Raw genomic sequence first — 23,188 nt, 5'->3', positions numbered from 1 at the left:
TTCTCACTCTCCCATCCTCCTGACTTGTGTGTTGCTTCACTAACAAGTTCTGGGTGGGAGAACTCTCCTTTTTCTCAAAAGGAAATTCAATTAAAGTTATTTTTTGCAAAGCAGAAATACTTGTTTTTGTTATATCTTCCTGAAAGTTAACAATCAAGGTTTTGTTTGGAATTTTACCCACCTAACAAGCTAATCAACTTCGTTGTCATTCTTTTGATACACTTGTATTCCTACAGGAATTGCAGTCCATGAATGTTGTTCCGCGTCTACAATTAACTGAAGCATGATACAGATGAGTTTGGTCGTCGTAAGTGTGTATGCCAAAGAACATTAATGGACTTAGCCTATGGATAAGATCTCCAGCAAATGTAGACAGATCGAGTAATCAATATATATGAGGACTCGTAATGCAGAAAAAGATGATACACAAACTTCTCCAAAGAAAATAGGTTGGAGGTCCAGTCTGTTCTTTTGATGGAAAACTGTTTCAGCCACATGTTCCTGCTGCTGAATTGATTGCTCTGAGAAAAGAGGCTGACAAATTGCCAGTTGGTATGTTGGCATAAGCAAATGAAGTTGTCTATGCTCTCGCGTTGTAAATAGAATGGAATACTTATTCTTAAAAGTTTTGGTGTAAAGAAAACGCTTTTGGCCTGAGAACTCTCAGATTAATCGAAACTAATTTGCTCCCTTGGTCACTGAATAAATGTTATACGTTCGGGTATTTAAGATTGCTCTGATGGCAACTTTCATGGACTGTGAATTTGCAAACCATTCAATAAACCATGAGCCGGAGTGTTTAATTCATTACTTTATCCTCTTTGGACAAATTCTTGATAATTCAGTAACAGCTAGAAAAGATGACATGTAATTTAAGATTTATCTGTCATTTTGCAGGACTAGCTCCCTATAATTCTCTTTCTGTTGGACCAAGATGGAACAAAAAAATATAATAACTCACAAAAACCTTCGCAATCTTTTCTTCTCTCAAGCTTGGCTTGCTTTGACCTTCCCTCGTATCTTTTTTGGCTCCCCCAAAAGTCAATTTTTGAACTATGGGCACCTCGCACTAAGCATCTATCTAAAATTGGCTCTTGCATCCTCCAAGATGTGTGTCCAGGATGACAGACTTTTCCGCTCCGCATGCACAGCCACTAAATTATCTGACTCGGTTGGTGAGAACCCTCCTGCGGTCATTTTTCTGAACCAAAAGCAGGTAATACAACTGCAGGATAAGATAACAATGCCTTCACAATTTCGCATTTGTCTTTATTGTGACATAGAAGTTAAAAATCATAGTGATAAAGGTGTACACATCAGAATCCACCTTATATGCTACCACATCATCGATGGAAGCATCAGGCAGTCAGAGACTACTCAAAGAAGCATATTTAGTCAACATGATGCAAATGCATCCCAGGAAGCATATTTGCACCTTTGTCAGTTTACGGGTCTTTGACCTAATTATACCATCGGCATCATACACTACCAAAAAAAAAAAAAAAAAAAAAAAAAAGAAAAAGAAGAAGAAAAAAGAAAAAAAATAGTAGATTTTTATTTGTCGATGCTAGTTTAAAGCATCGGTAAATGTAAAACCATCACCCCACCCCCCTCACATTTATTAGAAAATTTAATGAAATAGGTGGCTTTTAACAACGCTTACAAGCGTGGGTAGGTTAGATTTCAAGACAATGATTTAAACATTGTCTCCACAGCTTTGATTGGGATAAGGGTTTATGGCTTTGAGATGCCTTTCATCAAAGCAGTCCTTTCTTGTGCCATTGAGATGCCATGGACTAGATTGGGATTAGGGTTTATGGTTTGAGGTTAGAAGTTTTAGAGAATTTTTTTGAGAGGATTTGTTAGGGATTTGGTTGGATTCTGCACTCAAAAGGGGCCTCAATGTGTTGAATTTTTGGTTGAGGCTGGGTTGAGAGAGAGAGCTAAGACATCATACTGTGAGCAGAGGTTGGAAAAGAGGCCTTTTTGGTTGAGGATTTGCTAATGCCGTTGATCCGAGGTATGGAGTTTCTTTGCATTCCCTTCATTCTTGACAAAAGAATGTCTCTAGGTGTTTTAGGGGTCCTACATGTTGAAAAATCTGAGGGACATGATTGAATGAGAGAATACCAATGCAGTTTTTTCTTTTTAGGGACATGATTCATGAGAACATTTGTGTTCCCTAGAAATTCAACTATATTTTTATATGTAGCGAAATGATCATATCTAAGGTTCAGTTTGGTCTAACTAAATCTTTTATCAGCATAAATGACGATGCATGCTCATAGCAACCTATCACGATGTTAGAGGTTAAAGGGGATGTATTTGTACAAGAAGTTATCGCTGAAGAAGTGTTATGAGGTAATGTTAGATTGTTGATGTTATGCTTTCAATTATGTAGCCTATATCTGTTCATGTTGAAATTTCAATGTTATATGACCTAAAGGTTTTTAATGGTTAACGAAAAACATACGGCTTCATGAATATTTTGTATGGTATTTGTGAGTTCCATGAATATCTGAGATAAAACAAGAGGAAGGTTCAATTTGTCAATCTCTGGTGCTGCTAATGACAAGATTTTGAAAGGTCATAAATGTTAGGTTAGTCATTCTGGTTGCAGTGCACAAGTCTTCAATGATATTCCAATCTGTAAAGGTGTTTCTTGTCCTGTAAAGATGCCAGACAAGATACGATTCTTTTAGTTGAATGATAAAATAGAGCGGCAAAATAGTGACAGTTCTCTTTTCTTATGTATTTTGGTATTCTTTTTAGGTAACGCTGCTGGCAACAAAGACATCTCTTTCATACCTTTTATTGTATGAAAAGATTAGGAAACAGCAACTACCTCTACCTCTGCACAGAACCCTTACATGATTTTTTTGCTTTATGACCGTTCTTCCAGAGATTAAAGATATTGAAATTTTGATGGGAGTGAAAAATATTAACATCTTATTGAGAATGTCCTATTTTCTTCAAATATGTTGCTAAGAGAAGCATATTTTTATAAGGATTGAAGGATGCATTATTTAAGATGATATTATCTGTGTGGTACCACTTGGCATCATATGATGGAGAGTGCCGTCTTGTTCGAATCAGAAGTCTGCATCTTTTCTTAAGAAAAAGAGTCTACAACTAATTTACCAATTCTTGCACGTGCTCTGTGCTTAAATTGATTTATTCAATTTATTGTGTAGAGAAGTAATTCTTTTGTAAACTTATAATGTCGAAGAGTGAAATACTATCGGAAATGCAGATATTTCTGAATGGTCTTGGCTGATCATGTATAAACAGCCATTTAAAAAACATCAATGGTATTGATAACTCAGAGAATGTCAATGAAGAATAATTAGTAAGAACCTACAATACTCATTTTCTATGTTTCATTAACAAATTAAGTTGTATCAGTAGGAACTTTCTGTCTGAAACAAAAATATGTAGGAACTTGAATATGTGTATGTATGTATGTATGTATGTATATATATAAAATATGTAGGAACTTGAATATATGTGTGTGTGTGTGTGTGTGTATGCATTTATTAGTTAAACAGAAGAATGATATTATTTAAATATGAATTATTGAGGACTCATTATTTTGCAGCAATCAGCTATGTAATAGCTGGGGTGGCTGTTATAAAACAAGTATGATATACATAAAAATGTCTCTTGGATATATCATTATGTGTTATAACAATTCAATGACCTGTAGTGGTCTTGGGCATATGCATTATATTATAATAATGCCATCACTAAATTCAGAGTTTATCATGGGTTCTTCGCTGAAGTTTGGGGATCTAATAATATGGCTTTTATAAATGAAATGATAGATATAATAAGCTAAGAGAGAAAAGTGTCAGAATAAGTATTAGTACTGAAGGCCTCACACTCTTAATAATCTATTAACATGAATAGAACTCGTGTGATATTTAACAAAGAGATTAGATAGAAATTGGGTAATTTAACAAAGAGTGTTTATCAAGTTGAAGTTTATTGGAATTGGATAGAGCTCCCCAAGGAATATTTTAGGTCATCTTTGGAATTTGTTGTGGTATTCCCATTATAGGATGAGGAAAGGGTACACTCTAATTTTGGATTTGTGAGTAATATGAAAGGTTGGATACCAGCAAGGTTTTATGACAAAGAATATGGTTACAGAGTTGAAGGTTTTTGGCTTTCCAACAGAGATGTTAAGCTATACATTAAAGGTCATTGTACTTATTCAATGTGGTATCATCCAACGAGGGTCAGTAGAAATGCTCTGTACGTTTTCTTTGGCGGTTGTTTATCTTTGTGATATATCATTTGCTGACACAAAGTGACAAATTAACTTGTAGTTTACCTACAGTCTTTTGGATCTTGATAAATGAGAAAGAAAGTCTTTTATTTTAGACATGGCAGACAATACACTAATAGATTGATTTAACCTCTTAACTATGCAAGTCCATGTTCCTACATATCTGACATGGAATATGAGTGTTCCTGCTCACTTATTTGTAATTGAACATGTACATCTCTTCTTCATGTGCTCATTCAAGGGATGTGATGATTTTATCCACTGATAGAACACGTTAGATGTGTGCAACTACAGTGCACATTATTTGTGGTTCTAAAGCTGATTGCCAATCAATTCGGATTGCAGCTCATTCTAATTGGAAAGAGATGTGCTTGTTTTCCTTAAAATCTTCAGATGTGGATGCCCATGCAAAGTGACCAATTTTCTTGCACAATCAAAGCTATTCTTTTCATTTGCATGACTATTAGCAAGATGGTACATTTCGAATTATTTCTACATTAATTTAGTTCAAGTACTATTAATTTAGATTTACATTTCAACCCTGTTATTCATTTGAATGCAAAATGATATGTATATATATTTTTTTATTTTTTAGTTAAATTATAATTTCAATCAATTTACTCTTATAATGGACAAAAGTTGGATAAATATACCAAGGTCCAGAAAAGATTATTTAGATGGAGTTCAGGATTTCATCAAATTTGTTATCAAGAAATCTAGTATGAATGAAAAGATTTTATATCCATACCAAAGATATGTAAATTGTTTCTCACTTGATCCATAAATTATTGAAAAACATTTGGTATGGAATGATTTTTGAAGGGTTATACTGAATGGGTATTTCATGAAGAATCCATGTTACCATTTTCATATACTCAACCCTCCTATGTAGAACATACATATGCTCGGGGATCTAATATCCTAATTTGCCCTCATAGATGTGCATGAAACATACTTCACTAATTCTATCAATGGTTATCCCAGGTGATAAGAGTCCAAGGCATAATATTGATGTTGAAATTTGAAACAATTATGAGAGGGTCTCGATGCACTTGATTCTTCCACCAACCAAATATTTAAATTACGAGCAAATCTTAGATGGACTATCAATAATTTTTCTACATATGCTAATTTATCTGATTGGAGTACTAAGAGGCGTGTTGCATGCCCATCATGTGGGGATTCAACCGATTCATAGTGGTTAAAATATGAGAAAAAGTTTTGCTGTATGGGACATCATTGGTGGTTGGAAGCAAATCATCTATTTTGGTTTCAAAAAGATTTATTTGATGGAACTATACAGTTAGGATTTTCCCCTATTCTACTCTTTGGATATGATGTTATGACACGAATGACTAACATTAGTCGTGGTTATGGTAAGATATCCAAGTCCTTAAAAAAGAAGAGAAAGGGAGGATGCTGGAAGCTCAATGCATGAAGAGTTACCAAAGGAAGTTAGTACTAGCAATCTAAATGCAATAGTTTCTGAAGATGCTCATAATTTCTTTGAAGATGATGAAAATATAGATGAATATGAAAATAATGATATAACAATGACAGTATCTACAACTAGTACTACTAAATAGTTATAAAAAAAAAAAGAAGCATCTTCTTTGACTTATCTTATTGGGAGCATGATCTTCTTTAGCATAATTTTGATGTGATACATAAACAAAAGAATGTTTGTGATAATTTAATTGAAACATTATTAAATCTTAATAGGAAGATCAAAAATACCATGAACGTACATTTTGAGTTAAAAGAAATGTGCATCTGATAGGAACTTCATCCCAAAGTGCTTGCTAATGATAAAATTTACATACCTCTTGCATTTACATAATGTCCACTCAAGAAAAAGATTTTTTTTTTGATAGTTTTAAAAATGTCAAAGTCCCTAATGGGTATGCATCAAATATTTCACAATATATCAACTTGAAAAAATGAAAAATTTCAAATCTAAAAAGTGATGATGGTCATGCACTGATGCAGGATATAATTCCATTGGCTTTAAGATCATTAATGCCAAAACAAATTGTTGTAGTTGTTTCTCAATTGTTAGCATTTTTTAAATCATTATATTCTAAAATCCTAGATCCTTGAGAACTTGATCGATTGGAGTCTCATGTTGCACTTCGACTGTACCAAATGAAAAAAATCTTTCCTCCAAATTTTTTCACTATTATGGTTCATCATTTACTTAGCTATAGAAGCTAAACTTGATAGATTGGTACATTATAGATGGATGTGTCCTGTTAAGAAAAAAGTAACTATAAACTCTATAAGTATAATTTAAAATTTTTTATTTCGAGAAAGGTTATGCTGATATTGATATTTTATAATATTTTTGATTTCTAAAGGTATCTTGTACACTTGAAAGATTGTGTATAATAAAGCTCATCCCAAGGGCTCAATTACAGAAGAAAATATTGCTGAAGAGTGTTTAATATTTTGTTCAAGATATTTTGAAGGTGTAGAAGTAACATTCAACCAACCTCTAAGAAATTATGAGATATAAAAGATGTTGAAAATTACAAGTTCTTATCTGGTGGGAGAGTTTCGGAAAAGATTGAAAGCATTGCTCTTAATAAAAAATCATTAGCACAAGCACACCATTATCTCTTACTTCATAATAATATAATATTTGAGTTTCATAGGTTATCATGATTATAATATGATTTAATTTACTATCCTATCATGCATAATGTTCTTGAATAATGATTTGATTTTTATACAATAAATTTTTAGTTGCTCAGCGATAAGTCAACAGTAATATTTAACCGAATTTAAGGGTTGAGCAAAGATGGTTGGTTGAAATATTCCTTAAATGGCTTTTCAATTAGGTCAGACACACACACCAATATGTATGTATGTTGTGTATACACACACACACACACACACACACACACACACATATATCTATATATATATATATGTTAATTTTGATAAATATTATGATGCATTATTTAATAGTTAATTGTGTCATTTTTTTTAGATACCAATAATGATGGAGAGCAATTGTTTAGATGAGTTGAAAGCTACTGCTCAAGGTCCTAATAATAAGATATAGTGGTTTCATCATCAATGATTTTAAATTCCATACTAAAGAATATGAAAAAATTAGAAAAACTCAGAATAGTGGAGTTACGATGGAAGCAGATAGAAAAATTTATTATGATGCGCTTAAAGATATTTGCCAATTGGATTACTATAAAAAGTTTAAAATAGTATTATTTCAGTGTGATTGGGTTGATGTAAACTCATTAAGAGGTTTGAAGCAAGACACAAATAGGTATATACTGGTAAACTTTTCAAGATTGATATACACTGGTGTTTTGTTAAAGGATGATATATTCATATTTTCATCCCAAACTCCACAAGTATTTTTTGTATAAGACTCAAATGATAAGGAATGGGATATTATTATCAAAATGAAACCTAGGTACTTATACGATATGGGAAAAAAGAATAATTTTGGAAGATGAGAAGATTTATGCTCAATATATTTCTTTAAATATTTTGCCGATTGATGATCTAAATATTTCAATCTATTGGATTAAGACAGATGTTCAAGGATAGAATGATGTTTGACTCTATTGATATAAAAATATTTAAGGTAAATTATATTTCTGATCTCTGAATTAAGTCGAGTTTTTTTAAAAGGTCCTTAAATTATGAAAAGCTAAAGTTAAAATTTTGAACTATCTGAACCAATTTAATGTTACCCTCAGACATGAGTTTAGTAGTTTTCTCTCACCAAAAGTCCGATATGGCAACTTTCGGTGCTTATGTGGCATTAAAATTTAAAAAACCCATTAATATGGCAAAATCAATAATCATTTCTTCTTCCCCATTCCTATTTTTCTTTCTTCTTACCTGATTATCTTCCAATCTTTTTTCTTTGAGAAGGAGAGAGCCATGGAGAGAAGGAGGGCTTGGAATGGGAGAAGAAGATGATGAAATCGACATCGGCTTGATGGGAGGCATTGGGAGGAGATGATGGGAGATGAGTGGAGGAGATGAACCAAGCAAAGGAGGATGGGGTCATGGAGGGGAGGGTTTTTCATCTTTCTCTTCTTTTTTCATTGAAATTTTGGGATATGAAAAAGAGAGATGGGAGATGAGAGATTTGAGAAAGGGGTGGCTGAAGAGAGTTTAGATATCGAGTGGTGAGAAATAAAGAACAAAAATTGTGAGAGAGGAGGAAGATGGGGCTGTGGAAGGAAGGAGATTTCTTTCTTTCTCTTCTTTTTCCATTAGAATTTTGGGGGATGAGAAGAAGAGAGATGGGAGATGAGAGATAGTGGGCCACATCAACACATTTGAGGAAGAAGAAGATGATATAGTTCAAAATATTTTAAGTCATGTCAATGCCGGTTGAGCTATGCGAGTAAAGAGTACTCTACAAAAGAATCAAAAATTGCCATATCAGACTTTCAGTGAGAAAAAATAGTCGAAATCGTGCTTGAGGGCAACATTAAATCGATCAGATTGTTCAGAGATGAAACTTTAACTTTTTATAGCTTAGGGATTATTTAAGAAAATCCAACTTAGTTTAGGCACCAAGAACATAATTTATCCAAATATTTTAAGATGTATGTTTTCATTTAATAAATTATGTTTATTATTGGCAATTCCTTTATTAGTGTATGTATAATTTGTATTAACTAATATTGCATTCAATACGTGCAGGTTAAGAACGTCATGCCTCGAAAATGTTTTAGAGGTATGGAATTTCAGCATTCTCTGTCTGGATCTTTTAGTCAGTTTGATGAGCCCTAGCAATCTCAACAACCAGATAAGCCGTAACATGAGCCTCCTACTAATGACTGAGACAATGAGGCTATTGTGGATGACTTGCAGATCCAAGATAATTTAGACAAGCAAATTCTATGCTTATTTCATTTTAGTATTTTATTTTAAATTTATTTTTTTATGTATGATGTATATTTAATAATTAATTTTTTTTGTATTTTTTGTAGATGGTCAGGGATGATTGGAGACAGGGACCCATACAAGCTAGAGATGTCTAGTAGCTTAATGAGGGTGAGTGAATCATAGTGACATGCAATAATTTGGGATAGCCTATTAAGAGGTCGGGAAGCCTATTATTTAGTCTCTTAAGATCAATTGCACAGAAGTGTCAACTATGTTCGATCAACTATTCTAGATGAAATGATATGCTTTCTTCATATAAAGTTGAGCTATTACAGATTATAGAGGTAAAAAGATAGATTGAAACTATTATTAAAAATTTTCATAAGGTGGGCTTCCATTGATTATAGATTGATTTTTTATTCTGATTTGTTATGAAAAATATGGGCTAGCTTATTGTCTAAATGAATGGTTAAGGAGTCCATGCTTACCTATGATTATATTACTTTGGATCCTATTGTCTTACTCATGTAATGTAGTAGATATTGATGTAGGTCTGATCGAATAATGAGCTTTGTGATGGATGAACCTATTAGCATTACTAACTAAAATAGGTCCCTATCCACTCCTATATATATCTACTTATAGAGACACCCTAGGGCATAAAGATCTTTGCATTCCTAGGGTGAACCCTATCCCATTGAGAAGACAAGTATAAAGTGAGACGTAGAGGAAAATCTATGCCACATTATTATTATTTTTTTCCACAGGATGCTGGCATAGCAATCACTGTCAAAGATTTCGAGGTATGATTGATTGATTATTATTATTCTTCTTCTTTTGACATCTATTTTTGAATAATTTATTTTTTATATTTTAATCTTCTACATGAGATCCATAAATTTTTTTTTTATAATTTTTTAACAATTGGTATCAGAGCACGAATTTTTGTAGAAGCTTAGAATCAAATAAAGAATCAAATTTTTTTTAATAGAAAGAATTAAAGTTTTGAGATTCAATAAAAAAAAGGATTGAGGGACGGTGGTTCCTACCACCGTGCCCTCTTCCCCTCTCATACGGTGGCTGGACTGGTCACCGATGGCAATCTGGGAGAGGTCGATGGTGATCCTGGCGAGTAGAGGAGCCGGATGCGGGCTACTTTTCATGAAATTTTATTATGATTCTAATAATATAGAGGACATCAATAGTCCCACATCAGTTGTGAGTCAAGAAAAACTCATGCTTATAAGGAGAAAAATTTTTTTTCCACATGAGGTAACTTTTAAGGAGCAAAACCGTGAGGCCCATAAGTCAGAGCGGACAATACCTCATGTGACGGGCCGAGCTCTTGTCTGTAATAATGATGCATTAGGAAGGGGTCAAGATCTATCTCGACTGACTGTGGGGCTCCTTAGACTGTACACATCAAAGTCCCCCTTGACTGGAGGGCTCTGTTATGGTTCTAATAATATAGAGGGCACCAATAGTCCCACATTGATTGTGAGTCAAGAGAAACTCATGCTTATAAGAAGAAAAAAATTTCTTCCACATGAGGTACTTTTTAAGGGGCAAAATCATGAGACCCATGGGCCAGAGCGGACAACACCTCACGTGAAAGGTCGAGCCCTTGTCCGCAACAAGTTTCAAACAAAAAAAAAAGAAAGAGGAAGAGAATGCCAGATCTCCATCGATCGATGATTTCTCGTTAATCACCAATGTGATAGGATCATACTCAGACGGTGATCGGGACAAGCCAGTGGAGAGTCCCATCAGATCCTCGTCCGAATCCAAAGATCAACAAAAAAAAAAACAAAGCAAGGGCTGGCAATTTGCACCATCATGCCCTCCTCCTCCCACACCGTGATTGCAGGTGGCCATTCGACCAGCGACACCATTCAGGCAAGCAGTGGCTACATTGACGGGCGATGATGTTGGATGCCAATGCTACCCCACTTCCTTCCACACATTTTCAAATAAAAAAAAAAAGAGAAGAAACCATAGGATCTTGGTTTGCTGATGGTTGCCCTCTCTTGATTACCAGCGAACTGGTGGTGTTTGGTCGGAAGAGGCATCGGGCCACCGATCAAAGGCCTCGATGATTGCCAACAAGGTATGTGGGTGGAAGGGGCACCAATGTTGGCCCCTATTCTCCGCTGCCCAATCATGAGGATGAAGGAGACCACTAATGGGTTTCAGGTTCGGGCCTTGTGTTTGATCCGAAATCCAAACCAGATTTAGTTATGTGGGTATATGAAAATTTTATATTTTAGTCCTTGTAGAATACAATATTTGATTTCAGTACTCAAGAAAATTATATTCTGGCTCCTGTGATGTAATTCATCATATAGAAATCCCTGTGTTGCTGTTTACCCCCTAATGAAGTTTATGATTTGATAATAGTCCTTCAAAAACTTTATTTTAGTCTCTAAAAGGTTTATTTTTAATAACAGTACTTAGAAAATTAACTTTAGTCCCTAAAATAAAATTTAATTATTATTCAATCCCTGTACCAAAGCTTATTACATATTTATGATCTAAAAATTATATTATGATCCCCCACAATATAGTGTAATTACATAAAGATCCTTAAATATGTTATTATAAATTTTATACTCTCATATTTGGTTTGAATAATGATATATTTTTGTGTTGAACCCCGATTAAGAAGATTGTGGATTTCAATGGGTAGTCACCACTAAAGTGGCCCATTCATTGAGATTTGAAGGATTCTTCTATTTGGTATTCAAGGGGATTAGATACGTTAAATTTTGGCAGATTACTTGATATGGGTGTATCAAGATGAATGAATGCATTTATGGGCATGTTTGGTTGATCTATGATTTAGAGAATTATAGATTTCAATAGATGATGACCACTAAAGTAGCTCATTTGTTGAGATTTGCAGGATCCCTTTATCTGGTATTTCATAGGTTTAGATATATTAATCATTGTTTGATTACTTGCTATTGGTGCATTAAGTTGGATAAATGGATTTATGGATATGACTAGTTGATTCCTAATTGAAGATTTATGGATTTCATTAAATGGTGACCACCAAAATGGCCTATTCACTGGGATTTGCAACATTCTTCTATGTGATATGTTGAAGGAATTGAAAAGCATTGTGAAATTATTGCATACAATCATCTCCCTAAAGAGAGTTTATTGTATGTTATAATTTAGAAGTAAAATATTTTATAGCTAGTGAGTGTGCATAGTCTAGGGATTCATTCTATTAAAGTAGATGAACCTCCAAAAGCTGATGATACCTTGCTAAGTTGATTCTATTGGACACTGGAAAGATATGTTATGTGGGTCACTTTCTTCCTAAAGAAAGTTCATGGTAATGTATCAAGGGATCTCATTAAAATAATATTTATAAAGATTTTTGAGCATATATGTTATCCATATTTATCTATTGATTAACTACATAAAGGTTGTTTCGCAGTTAGCACCAATGTATTGAATAACATTATATATTCGAGAGAGATACCTTATGTGGGTCACTTTTTTTACAAAGAAAGTCTGTGGCATTGCATCAAGAGCTTTTATTGAAATAATACTTATAAAATTTCTCAAGCATAAGAATTGCTCATATTTGCTTATTGATTAATTGCATGAAGATTATTTAAAAGATAGCACTCTGCATGAGTAACATTATTGCTCCCATTAAAACTCTGACTGAAATAAACTATAAAATATGGAAACAAGAAATTGAGCTAGTACTACATTTGATGGAATTTGGATATTACATTGAGTGATGATGCTTGATCTCAGATAATTAGTGAGAGTACTCTAGAATATAAACTGTCTATGAAAGATGATAAAGAGTGAATCATTTTAGCTTGAGGATTATGGAGTCCATTTTTTATACCATTCTAGATGTTATACTTAAGAATGATGATTAATAAATAATTTTTTAACCTCATTAGTAAGAGGTATGTAGAATCGGATAAGACAAAGACTGGATAGCTAATGGATAAATTAATTAATAAGAGGTACGATGTCTTAATTGTGTTAGGGCTTACATTATGAAACTAGTTTAGTATTGCACCTAATGTTAGTAATTTGAGATCCTAATCCCTAATGCTTTTCTTGCTCATTGAGCTTTTAATTCTCTCTCTGTGCAATTTAGCTAGCTTAAAACCATATATATATATATATATTTGTTTTATCCTTTAAAAGATAGTTTGTTAAGGACTAATTTTCTGCATTATGACATAAGTGATTGGGTCATATTTTTAAAGAGATGATTTAAATGTTAATAGATAATGAAATTATGCCTTCACTTGTCCTTAGTAGTATTCACCTTATATTGACTATCTTAGGGGCATCTGATTGTGATGGTGAATATTATGATCAAAATGGTGAATTTGACCAATAAATGGGACCACTTGCCAATTATATTAGATAATTGCTCGATACACCATTCCTGAAACTTTTGAACAGAATGATGTGGCTAAAAAGCATAATTACACTCATAAGAATATAATTAGAAGCATGACGAATACATGCAATTTATCATGGTAGCTCTAGGGTGAGGCCCTAAAGATCACTATCCATACATTGAATAAAGTTCTTAATAAGATAGTTTTTAAGACAACTTTTGAGTTGTTGGTTGGTACAAAGCCCAGTACTAGTCCTTTTCATGTCTGGGGCTACCCTACAAAGATTAGCATTTGTAATCCAATAGTAAAAGTTGAGATTAGAACTACTAGTTGTAATTTAATTGGCTATCTAAATAATTCTAAAGATAATAGATTCTACTGCACTAATAGAGATATAAAGTTTGTTGAGTTTAATTATGTCAGATTTCTAGAGTTTGATATAGATAATTATAGATGCTCTTATATTAGAAATATGATATTAAAAAAATAAGTAATTATTCTTATTTCAGTTGTTCAACAAAATATCATATTTCATTCTGAAAAGATAGTGGGAGAGCAATATCAGATATATGAATTAATTATAGCACCTTTGTAGCCAGTTAATGAAGTACTAATAAAGAAATCAAATAAAAGAAAAGAAAAATATATCATTGCAATGACTATTTGGTTTATTTAGTTAAGAATGACTATGGCCTTGGCCATATGGTTAATTCACTCATATGATCAGATTATTGCATATTCTTAGTTAGCTAAGTAGCTTGAAGCTAAGTATGATGTCATGCAGTCTATAGTTAAAAATAAAGTATGAAATCTGATGAAATTACCTAAAGGATCTAAACCTGTAAGGTATAAATGGATATTTTAGAAGACTCTAAAAGTAATATTAAATATTTCAATGCCAGATTGGTTGCATAAGGATGCATAAAAAGGGACATAAATTGCAATAAGACTTTTTCTTCAGTCTCTTGTGAGGATTCTTTAAGTATAATCATGACACTGGTAACTCATTTTGACCTAAAGCTTCATCGAAAGAATTTTATATAAATTAACCCATAAGATTTTGTTGAGAGTAGAAAAGAATATATGGTATACAGACCTAAGAGATATATCTCTGATCTTCAATAGTCATCGAGGAAATGATGTCTTAAGTTAGATGACATTAAGCATTCTCTAGGATTTAAAGGTAATAAAGTAGATCAATATATATATCTTAAGGTCAGTGAGAGTAAATTTATCTTCACTATCTTATATATGGATACTATTTTATTTTCTAGAAATGACTCTATTATAGTATGAGACCAATTATGCTATTTAAGATCTTTAATATGAAGGATCTTAGAGAAGCTTTATTTATACTCGGTATTGAGGTCCACAAGAATAGTCTATGACATATTAGGATTGTCTCAAAGAGCTCCCATTGATATATAGTGAATGGATTTGATATGCATAATTGTGAACCTGGAGATATATATGTGGTCAATGGAAATAAATTTAGTAAAAATTAGTGTTCTAAGAATAATGTAGAAAAGACTCCATAAAAAATATGTCTTATTCAACTACTGTGTAGTTTGATGTATACTGATTTTTGAAAATCTGATCATTTTGAGGTGATTGGATATTGTGATTATTAATTTTACTGATTGTATGGATAATGTGAAATATGATTTTCTTATATTTTTGATGATGGTTGGAGGACCTATATCACTATTTTTTTAAAACATTTAAAATAGATTCTTGTGGCATTTTATGCTATATGTTAGATGTATGTCTTGGAAGCCAATCAATCTGACACATATATTTATACTTAAAGAAAAATCTAAAAAATCTCATCTCCTAATTAGATGTGCATGCTGAATTTGTTTTTAAAAAAAATCTAGTAGCAAAAATATTTTAAATCTGATTGAATCTAATTTAATCTATCATGCACGCATGAGATCTAATCTAATGCCACCCTAGGATCTATCACATGCTAGATTAAGATGCTGAAAATAAAAATCAAATTTAAAAAATATCAAAAATCCAAAGATCCGATCTCCATATCTTTATGCGGATTGATGATCTTCACTGCTGATGATCGTGATAATCTGATGAGGTTCCTGCAGAGCCGCACATATGTTCAGTCTCTATAGGTATCTACACGAAGTCCTGAATCCGATCAGAGGCTCCTGACTTCACTGGGATGCTAGCTCCCTTGCAGAAGTCATCTCCTGATGATTGATGCTGATTTCTTCTTCAGATCTTTCAAACTCTCTCAGATCTCAGAAGAGGAATAGGAGGTAGATGAAAGATGAAAACCTAGAGAATCCATTCTCTTTTCTTTTCTCTCTTCCCTAAAACTCACGCCTAGGATTCTTAGGAAGAACCCTAAGTGCCTCACGCCCCTTTCAGAAAAAACCCTAAGGAAGACTTCACGCACCAGATGAATCCACGCCCTCTCCCTATCCTTTTTTCCTTTTTCACGGTGAGAAACCCTTTCTCATGCACAAAAACTGAATTCTCCTTGATGGAAATTTGATTTCCATCGCACAAAATAAATTCCTTTTATGGATTGGCATCCAAGAAGTTGGATGAGGTCAAACCTCATCTCGATAAGGAAATTCAAATCAAATTCAAACTTATCTTATCATTATCCAAGAGAGGAAGGGATTGGTGTGGATAGGGAGCACGCGTGAAGGTGTGGGGCATGAAAGATTTCATGCAAAACTCAAATCAACATGAAGAATATTAGGGCGTGGGTATGGGCGGCGCAAGGGATAAGGGAGATAGTCCCAGTGCAATGGGACTCTCATATATTGCTTCAATTGGATTCCAATCAAATCAAATTTAGTCGCACCCAATAAATGAAAAAATCTAATTAAATTAAGAACCCAATCTCCTCAATAAGATCCTAATTTAATTAGAAAATTAGTTGAACTCAAATTCTGATCAAATCAAAAATTGGTCTCCCTTGCAATTGGGTTATCTCATAATTCAATCAGACTTGATCTAATCAAACTCAAATCAAGTCAAATTAATTCTAATTCAATTAGACTTGATCCTAGCCCCATTGTTCAATTAAATTGAGTCAATTAGTAATCTAATTGCTAATTAATCCTCCTACGATTCATTAACACTTAGCGAATTAATTTATTATAACTCTTGTATTGGATTAATCATTAATCATATTGATAATTAGACCTAATAGTAATACATAATTGCCAATCAACCATCTGATCGGATAAAGATCACTTTTGTGTATGATTTCATAGATTTTATTCTATCTGATAGTGAGATATACTGTGATCTCCATCACAATATCATCAAAATTTCTTTTGATAGATTGAAATGATTCTAACTCTACCCATCAAGGATCATCGATTATCAAGATGATGCTTGACGAGTCCTATGATCCATCAGTGACACCTAGCAGTATATTGTGGCAATCCAGTAGAATGAAATATTAAACCTCTAAGTATAATTACCGTATAGTTCAGTTCTTCTATGGTGAGTCCTGACAAGATGCAGATCAAGGATAACTTATCAAATCCATTCATCTGTCATATGTCAGATTCAATCGACTCGAGTTTATATGAAATCTTATGAAAACTTCTTTCCATCATTCACCTACTATGACCTTGGATTTTAGGATTTAGTCCCATGAACTGCATAGAAACTCTTCTTATCTACCAAGATCGATAGATCCTAATTTCTTACACACCCTATTCCTACAATGGACCTACTGTAGCAAACATACACCTCAAGATTTTGAATGGCTAGGTAACTAAGTGTTGGTGTCGTCAAATTACAGCAACCCCACTGTGAACAGTCGAGGCACCATAGGTCAAAGAACTATCTACACCATTATAGCTTTAAACAAGTTATTGACGAGTGGATAGCTATCCTAGTGACTTCTCGTATTGATCACATGCAGTACCTTTGATTTCTATCAAGCACCTGCATTCTCGCTCAAGTGTCCCCACACTGTCAACTTGAGACTCATCTATCCATGAAGAAAAGCGATCTGTGCATCGATCTATCTGGATCAGTTATTATCTCTGTGATGATCTATCGATCGAGAGTGTTGGTGCAAAAATCTGCTTGCGCCGGAGAAGCTGGAGTCGGGGAAGCCGCGGTCGCCGCTGGGACCTGCAAAGGAAGTCTAAATCGGAGGTGGGGTTGCTCCAGCAAGACCCTCCGATGCTCAAGTCAGTTCTCTGCCTCAACAAGAATGGAGTGCTCGAACGAAGAATTTAGCAGAGTTTTGAGATAAGAAATGAGCTTAGAAAATAATGTATCTGGGTCCCCCTTTTATAGGTGGAGGAGGCAACGGATTGATGGCGACGTTTGTAACCGTTTGGTAGTGGGCCGCCCATGGTCAGGGGAATTGATTGCGAAGGATAGTGGAGTAGACACGTGGCTATTATTACGGCCTGCCACGTAGAACCAGTTGCAGGTAGTGGAGCGGCGTCCGTTGCCGCTAGCTGTCAGGGAGTAGTGGAGTCGCGCAGCACTTACCGCAGGGAGTGGAGCAGAATCGTGGCCGTTGACACAGCCTGTCAGAGAGTAATGGGTCCACCACAGGGGGTGATGGAGCCGCGCGGAATCCACTACAGGAAGTGGAACAGGATCATGGTCGTTATTGTGATCTGCCAGGGGGCGCGGATCTGTTGATCGAGGCTCGGCAGCGGTCGGAGTCCGGCCTCTGTAGAAGTCTGGGAGGGGTCCTCCTTTCGGTTGGAGTTGTGGGTGGAGTCCGGCTCCCGTAGGAGTCCGGACGGAACTTTCCTGCAGTGGATACTGAAAGCGGAACCCGGCTCCCGTAGGAGTCCGGGCGGAGCCCTCTGCAATCAAAGTTAAAGATGAAGCCCGGCTCCCGTAGGAGTCCGGACGGAGCTTACCAGCAGCTGATATTGAAGGCGGAGCCCGACCCCCGTAGGAATCCGGGCGGAGCCGAGCTGCCGTTGGTGTCGAAGGCGGAGCCCGGCTCCCGTAGGAGTCCGGGCGGAGCCGTGCTGCTCGAAGTCGAAGGCGGAGCCCGGCTCCCGTAGGAGTCCGGGCGGAGCCGTGCTGCTCGAAGTCGAAGGAGGAGCCTGGCTCCCGTAGGAGTCCGGGCGGAGCCGTGCTGCTCGAAGTCGAAGGCAGAGCCCGACTCCCGTAGGAGTCCGGGCGGAGCCGTGCTGCTTGTTGATGTCGAAGGTGGAGCCCGGCTCCCGTAGGAGTCCGGGCAGAGCCGTGCTGCTCGAAGTCGAAGGCGGAGCCCGGCTCCCGTAGGAGTCCGAGCGGAGCCATGCTGCTCGAAGTCGAAGGCGGAGCCCGGCTCCTGTAGGAGTCCGGGCGGAGCTATGCTGCTCGAAGTCGAAGGCGGAGCCTGGCTCCCGTAGGAGTCCGGGCAGAGCTGTGCTGCTTGTTGATGTCGAAGGCGGAGCCCGGCTCCCGTAGGAGTCCGGGCGGAGCCGTGCTGCTCGAAGTCGAAGGCGGAGCCCGGCTCCCGTAGGAGTTCGGGTGGAGCCGTGCTGCTCGAAGTCGAAGGTGGAGCCCGGCTCCCGTAGGAGTCCGGGCGGAGCTGTGCTGCTTGTTGATGTCGAAGGCGGAGCCCGGCTCCCGTAGGAGTCCGGGCGGAGCCGTGCTGCTCGAAGTCGAAGGTGGAGCCCGGCTCCCGTAGGAGTCCGGGAGGAGCTGTGCTGCTTGTTGATGTCGAAGGCGGAGCCCGGCTCCCGTAGGAGTCCGGGCGGAGCCGTGCTGCTCGAAGTCGAAGGCGGAGCCCGGCTCCCGTAGGAGTCCGGGCGGAGCCGTGCTGCTCGAAGTTGAAGGCGGAGCCCGGCTCCCGTAGGAGTCCGGGCGGAGCCGTGCTGCTCGAAGTCGAAGGCGGAGCCCGGCTCCCGTAGGAGTTCGGACGGAGCTGTGCTGCTTGTTGATGTCGAAGGCGGAGCCCGACTCCCGTAGGAGTCCGGGTGGAGCCATGCTGCTCGAAGTCGAAGGCGGAGCCCGACTCCCGTAGGAGTCCAGGCGGAGCCGTGCTGCTCGAAGTCGAAGGCGGAGCCCGGCTTCCGTAGGAGTCCGGGCGGAGCTGTGCTGCTTGTTGATGTCGAAGGCGGAGCCCGGCTCCCGTAGGAGTCCGGGCAGAGCCGTGCTGCTCGAAGTCGAAGGCGGAGCCCGGCTCCCATAGGAGTCCGGGCGGAGCCGAGCTGCTTGTTGATGTCGAAGGCGGAGCCCGGCTCCCGTAAGAGTCCGGGCGGAGCCGTTCTGTTCTGTCATCGATTCCGCTGGTTTCGGCTGTGGGTATTCTATACCCAACACTAGTCCCCCTACTTCCGAGTTGGAATTTCAAATGAAGGAAGTACAGAGAGAGAGATGGGTACAGTCGGAACCGTCCCTTCGAATCCTGCGCACTGCCGCCTCCAGATATTTTGGTATTTAATGTGTGTACGTCAGAGCCCGCTTTTCGGTGAAAGTGACCTGAAGAGTCTTTTCGGAACTCCCGTTGAAACACGATCCCAAGCGCCGTGCGACGAGAATTTGCGAGCGGTCAACCCTCTATAGCAATGAAGGGGATAAGCGCGACACGTGGCACACACCAGCTGGCCCAGGAATACTCGCCGCCATAACTGCGCTAGGATCCGTCGGCTATTTAAACCCCTCAGTCCTTTCACGGCTTCATCTTGGCGCTTTTCTTTCGTCTGAGAGTCTTGCCTCTCTCGCACCAGTCCTTGCCCCCTTCAGCCCCCCCCCCCAATTCTTCTCTGAGGGTTTCCACACCATGTCCTCTACCCTGGAGGCTGTTCTTGAGGGGATTTTTAGGGCTTGGAGGAAGGTGAGGAGGAGAATGGCATCCGATGAGAATCTCCATCATTTTAAAGGGGGCTCGGGGAAGAATTCCTTCAACAACAGGAGTTTAGTAACGGGGGCTGTTGGTGAAGTTATTCTGCCTGCGAATTTTGGAGTAGCAAGATGGGGTGACACCGGTCAAGAGGGCAGAGCTGCCGTCATAAGCCATGACGGGATCCTTAACGCCGTCGGGGCCGAGGGACCGGAGGCGGTCGGCGTCGACGGTGGGGCAGTGGAACTTGTTGCGGGGATGGTGGAAGTAGCGCATGCCGACCTTGCCGGAGCATTTTGGGTGGCGGCTGTTGTGGGGCATTCGGAGATGAGGCACATCTCTGGCGTCACTACCGCTTCCGAGGTGACTCCGGTTCTTCTTGAAACAGGTCTTCGTTACTGCCGCCGTTGCCCTTACCGCCTCCGGAGATCTATCCCACCCTTTTCCCACTAGGGTTGGGACTTCGGAGATAGAATGAGGCGAGATGGGGCGAGAGCTGTTACACGCACTGGAGAACGCGACTGAGAAGGATAGAGACGGAGAGAGGAGCTCGTAGCTCAGAGCGGCCTCCGATTCGTCCTGCCCGAACCGTGCTTGCGAGACTTGCGATGACGTGTATCTTCTTTTCTTTTTTTTTTTTTTTTTTTTGACCCACCGGGTCCTGTGACGTATACTCCTGTTAAATGAAAAAGAGATTTTGTTATCTCGTCTGTATCTTGCATAAAATAGTTGTCTGTCGAACTTCTTCATTTTCCTCTTTCTTCCTTCTCTTCTTCTTTTCTTTTTCACGTCGTCCTAAGGTCATTGACGAACTCTTCTGTTCATGTGGGGTTGTCATTTGCCGAGCTCCTTTTCGGCCTTTATGCCGTTCGAAGATACCCGATTGTTATTCCGTCGACGGCTGCAGGTTCGCTTGGGGCCCTTCGGGCCCGAAGTCCCTCCTAGGGCTTGGATTTGGGGGTTCAAGCTTCCGTTGCCTTCGGGCACTGTTTGCTTTCCTTTTTTGCTTGGATTTTTCTCCGCTGAAGTCGGAGCTAAGTTCGGCTCCCTTGGTAGCCCGAACGGAGAAGCCCTCCTGAAGTTGGAGTAGCCCGGCTCTCGTAGGAGTCCGGGCAAAGTTTTCCTGCAATCAAAGTCATAGGCAAAGTCCGGCTTCCGTAGAAGTCCGGGTGGGGTTGTCTCGTAGCTAATGTCGGTGATGGAGTCCGGCTCCCGTAGGAGTCCGGGTGAAGTCTTCCTTGGCGTCGCGGACGGAACCCGGCCTCAGTAGGAGTCCGGGTGGAATCTTTTTTGTCGTTGGAACCCGACTCCCGTAGGAGTCCGGGGGAAGTCTTCTTTGTCGTTGGAACCCGGCTCCCGTAGGAGTCCGGACCTTTTATTTTGCTCGAGCCGGCGTGAGGTCCTCCTCGCGTTACCAGCCTGACTGGCGGGGGCGCTTTGGGGCGCTGTTGGGTCTCTTCCCCATCCGGTCTAAAAGAACCGGGTCTTCGAGTCAGGACGAGGTTCTCCTCCTGTTCCTGACATGGCTGTGGGGGCACATTGGGGCGTTGTAAGGCCTCTCCCCCCATCCGGTCTAAAAGAACCGGGTCTTCGACTTTGCTCAAGTTAGGGTGAGGTTCTCCTCCTGTCCCTAACAGGGCTGCGGGGGCACATATGGACGTTGCGAGGCCTCTCCCCCCATCCGGTCTAAAAGAACCGGGTCTTCGACTTTGCTCAAGTTAGGGCGAGGTTCTCCTCCTGTCCCTAACAGGGCTGTGGGGGCACATATGGACGTTGCGAGGCCTCTCCCCCCATCCGGTCTAAAAGAACCGGGCCTTCGACTTTGCTCAAGTTAGGACGAGGTTCTCCTCCTGTCCCTAACAGGGCTGTGGGGGCACATATGGGCGTTGCGAGGTGTCTCCCCCCATCCGGTCTAAAAGAACCGGGCCTTCGACTTTGCTCAAGTTAGGGCGAGGTTCTCCTCCTGTCCCTAACAGGGCTGTGGGGGCACATATGGGCGTTGCGAGGCCTCTCCCCCCATCCGGTCTAAAAGAACCGGGCCTTCGACTTTGCTCAAGTTAGGGCGAGGTTCTCCTCCTGTCCCTAACAGGGCTGTGGGGGCACATATGGGCGTTGCGAGGCCTCTCCCCCCATCCGGTCTAAAAGAATTGGGCCTTCGACTTTATGAGGTTGCCCTACAGTTTGCTTGAATTGTCCCAAGACATATGGGCACGCATTTTTTGATTAAGATGAAATTACTGATAGTACATCCGTAAGTTTTTTGAGCTCCATGGTCGTGGGAGGTCGGCTCCTCCGAGCTCCTTAAGATAATAAGTGCCAGGCCGGACTACTTTCTTGACCTCGTAAGGTCCTTCCCAGTTTGGGGCAAGTTTCCCCTGGCCCTATGGTTGCGAGACAGCAGCTCGTCGGAGCACTAGATCTCCTGCTTTAAATGCCTTGTTCTTGACTCGGGCGTTGTAATATCGGGCAACTTTCTGCCTGTAGGCTGCCATTCGAACCTGAGCAACCTCCCGCCTTTCTTCCAGCAGGTCGAGGTTGGCTCTGAGACTTTGTGCGTTTTGGGGTTCGTCGAATGCCATGACTCGTGCCGACGGGAGTTTAAGCTCGATCGGGATGACGGCTTCCGTACCAAAGGCTAAAGCAAAGGGAGTCTCCCCTGTAGGCAACCTCTGGGTGGTTCGATACGCCCATAGCACATGATAAAGTTCGTCCACCCAAGTTCCTTTTGCTTTTTCGAGCCTTGTCTTAATCCCCTGCAAAAGGGTTCTGTTAGTTACCTCAGCTTCGCCGTTCGCCTGAGGATGGGCCACTGATGTAAAGTTGTGGGAGATGTTTAGATCT

At 39.3% G+C, this 23,188-nt stretch overlaps 1 protein-coding gene and 2 pseudogenes across 2 annotated transcripts in view; all 3 read left to right on the top strand.

Annotated features, from left to right (window-relative positions):
• The window catches only part of LOC105032868 (DNA-directed RNA polymerase III subunit 2), a 62,900-nt gene extending 62,202 nt beyond the window's left edge, over nucleotides 1-698 (top strand). Inside the window, exon 38 of one of the 2 annotated variants that reach the window (XM_010907450.3) lies at nucleotides 237-698. In XM_010907450.3, the coding sequence (XP_010905752.1) occupies nucleotides 237-287 (51 nt within the window). In that variant the 3' untranslated portion in view covers nucleotides 288-698. The remainder of the gene's footprint in view (nucleotides 1-236) is intronic. The other variant, XM_073247081.1, reaches the window with a different exon arrangement.
• A 6,111-nt stretch (nucleotides 699-6,809) lies between these two features.
• On the top strand, nucleotides 6,810-9,070 carry LOC109504946 (uncharacterized; annotated as a pseudogene).
• Nucleotides 9,071-9,270: 200 nt separating this feature from the next.
• The window catches only part of LOC140852843 (uncharacterized), a 66,832-nt pseudogene continuing 52,914 nt past the window's right edge, over nucleotides 9,271-23,188 (top strand).

The sequence above is a fragment of the Elaeis guineensis genome, chromosome 12, assembly GCF_000442705.2.
Source record: "Elaeis guineensis isolate ETL-2024a chromosome 12, EG11, whole genome shotgun sequence".
Taxonomy (NCBI): Eukaryota; Viridiplantae; Streptophyta; class Magnoliopsida; order Arecales; family Arecaceae; genus Elaeis; species Elaeis guineensis.
Note: the sequence above shows the minus strand (reverse complement) of the source record. Positions and strands in the feature narration are given on the sequence as shown.